Source organism: Sinocyclocheilus anshuiensis, unplaced genomic scaffold (genome assembly GCF_001515605.1).
Source record: "Sinocyclocheilus anshuiensis isolate Anshui unplaced genomic scaffold, SAMN03320099.WGS_v1.1 scaffold420, whole genome shotgun sequence".
Classification (NCBI taxonomy): Eukaryota; Metazoa; Chordata; class Actinopteri; order Cypriniformes; family Cyprinidae; genus Sinocyclocheilus; species Sinocyclocheilus anshuiensis.
In genome coordinates, this window is record NW_015557082.1 from 242,380 (window position 1) to 245,379 (window position 3,000).

General features: G+C 36.1%; 1 protein-coding gene across 1 annotated transcript in view; it reads left to right on the plus strand.

The window, feature by feature from the left end:
- Positions 1–1,270, plus strand: part of LOC107676942 (amino-terminal enhancer of split-like) — a 42,070-nt gene extending 40,800 nt beyond the window's left edge. The window contains exon 6 of the mRNA XM_016471686.1: positions 1,040–1,270. Within this exon, the coding sequence (XP_016327172.1) occupies positions 1,040–1,270 (231 nt within the window). The remainder of the gene's footprint in view (positions 1–1,039) is intronic.
- Positions 1,271–3,000: the final 1,730 nt, after the last annotated feature.

The following is a 3,000-nucleotide window of genomic DNA, read 5'->3' on the forward strand; positions in this document are numbered from 1 at the left end:
TCATGTGGGCGCACACAGGTTTATACAGTAGGCTATGCTTATGGAAATGCATCTGCATTGGTTGATGGCAGTCTAATTATCTATAAAGAAATGCATTATTAATACTTTTTGTGCGTTGTTGCTGTAGGGACTGTTTAATGGTAATTATTGCATTTATATGGCTCTAAATTTGTTCATTCTGTCTCTTTTAAATTTCAGTTTCAATTTGACATGCTTTATTGGCATGACAAAAACTGTACATTTATATTGCGAAAAGATTTGCAGCATTTGCTTTGAACATTTGAAAATAATGCAAAATAAATATAATACAATGCAAAAACAAGTAATACTACCCATACAATTATAAAATAAAATAACCAATAGAATAAGGGGGGTACGAGAGGTCATACAATGTAATTATTTTATATTATTAAATACAACAGAAAATGATATTTTCTTAATCAAATAACAGTTTTTATTAAATAGCACCAATATAATTCAAAAAGTACCATTGTTCAATAAATAACTACATTTATTAATATTAATAAAAAAATAATCACAGTAAACCGTTATTCCACCAAGTAACGTAGGTCAGATAGATTCACTGCCATTCAAATGCTTGGGGTCAGTTATATAGTGAGCTGTTTTTATTTGAATATATTTTAAAATGTAATTTATTCATGTGATGGCAAAGCTGTAATTTCGGCTGCCACTAGAATAGAAGGAAAAGCATTTATTTGAAATAGAAATCTTTTTGTAACATATAAAAGTCATACTTTAGAGCTGAAACTATGTTTTATAGTAATGTAATGAGAAGTAAACTAAGAAAGTTAACACTTTATTTTAAGGTGTCCTTGTTACACGTTACATGTGTATGCATAATTACATGCAAGTAAGCCAAACCCTAAACCTAACCCTAATCTTATAGTAAGTACATGTAGTTACTTAACATTACTCGGTACTTAAATGTGTAATTACACTGTAACAAGGGCACCTTAAAATAAAGTGTAACCGAAAGTTACTATTATGTTGGTAACAACACTGTATGTGTGTTCTGTAGCAGCAGCTCCAGGCTCACCAGCTCTCTCAGCTGCAGGGGCTGGCCTTGCCCATGACCCCTCTCCCTCTCGGCCTCAGCCAACCGGCCGGCCTCCCCGCCGTCACCTCCAGCTCCGGCCTCTTCTCCCTCTCCAGCATCCTGGCCTCTCAGGCCCAGCTGGCCAAGGAGGATAAGAGCACACGCGAGACCTCCGACAGCCACCGCGAGGAAGACGGAGACAAGTCCGACTAGTCGCCCGCCAAACCCGTTCCTTCATCTGATCATACTCCAGAGCTCCACGTAGAGTAGAGGCACTTGTTTCCCTGTTTTTTTTCACCTTTTTATTTTCCTTCGTTTTCCAGTCTCCTTCCATCTTTCTATCTAAATTGCTACTGTGCTCACATGCCTAATGTCATTCGTTCTGGTTCATTCCACCAGCTCTCTATATGTATTTATACCAATCCACCTTTTTATTGTGTTATGGATGCTTGATTTGATTTTATTTACACTATTTCTTGCCTGCGTGTATGTATATATCTATATATATATATATATATTGTATATTTCTTATGCTCGTTGTGGAAATGGTCTACAAAATGGTGCGACCTTTAATGGACCATCGACCCTTCAGTAATAATTCCTCTTTGTTTTTCCCCCCCCGCTCACTCTCTTCCTCTTAAAATCTTTCACCTTTTAAAGCTACAATCTACAATAACTGAGTCAAAAGCACTTTGGCCCCAGGCAGTAACTCTGAGACTAAAAGCAACTTTGAATCTAAAAACTTAGCCGCGGCATAATCCATTTAGAGTTTAAAGGGTCGGTGTTATTGTTCGAAGGCATGGCTGTTGCATCTGTCCTACCTTAAAGGGACAGTTCAAGTTAAAATGAGGATTTGTTTCATTTTTATGTCATCCCAAAGCTGTTTGACTTCATTTCTTTTGTGGAACACAAAAGGAGATATTTTGAAGAAGGTTCATGCTGCTTCTTTCCATACAGTAAAAGCGAATGGTTACCACAGCCGTCAAGCAAAATTTCTAATAAGTAACTTAAATTTCTTAAGTTTCTCATACAACGGCTTCAGAACACTTGGAATATAGTACATTCATAAACATAGTCATTTGAACTAATTTTGTTTAACTAAAAAAACAACAACAAATAATAAATTATCAAAAACTAGTCCATATGATTCATGTATTATATTCCAAATGTTCTGAAGCTGTTTGTGTGAGAAACAGACATTAAAAGATAAATGTAAGTCATTAATCACTGGAAATTTTGCTTGATAGATGTGGTTGCTGTGTGGAAAAGAAGAAAGTTGAAAATCACAAGGGTTTGGAATGACCTTAGGATGAGTAAATGATCCTTACGTCAGTCCAAACCTGTTTGTCTTCATTTCTTGTGTGGAACACAAAAAGAGACGTTTTGAATAATGTTCATGCTGCTCATTTCCATACAATAAAAAGTGAATGGAGTCCAAAGCAGTCAAGAACAAAAATCACCATAAAAGCCTCACAAAACTAATCCATATGCCCTCATGTACTATATTCCAAGTGTTCTGAAGCTGTTTGTGTGAAAAACTTAAGCGATTTCAATAATTATTTACTGGAAATTTTGCTTGATAGCTGTGGTCACCATTCACTTTCATTGTAAGAAAAGAGCAGCTTGGACATTCCTCAAAATGTCTCCTTTTGTGTTTCACGTAAGAAAATAAGTCATACAGGTTTGGAAGGACATGAGGGTGAGTAAATAGTGACAGAATTTCCATTTTAGAGTGAACTATCCCTTTAAACTGTTTGATGAGTAGTATTGAAAGAAGAAAGAACATTTGTACTAGGCCCTCCAGCGTACTGTATATCTATCTACCTGTTTGCCTGATTTCTAATGTGTTTGGAAGCTGTTGTGCTGTCTTAGACAGGGAATATTAGATGAATCCTCTGAGATGCTAGCCAACCTCCTCACCAAGTGAAAAGGAATGCTGTTTA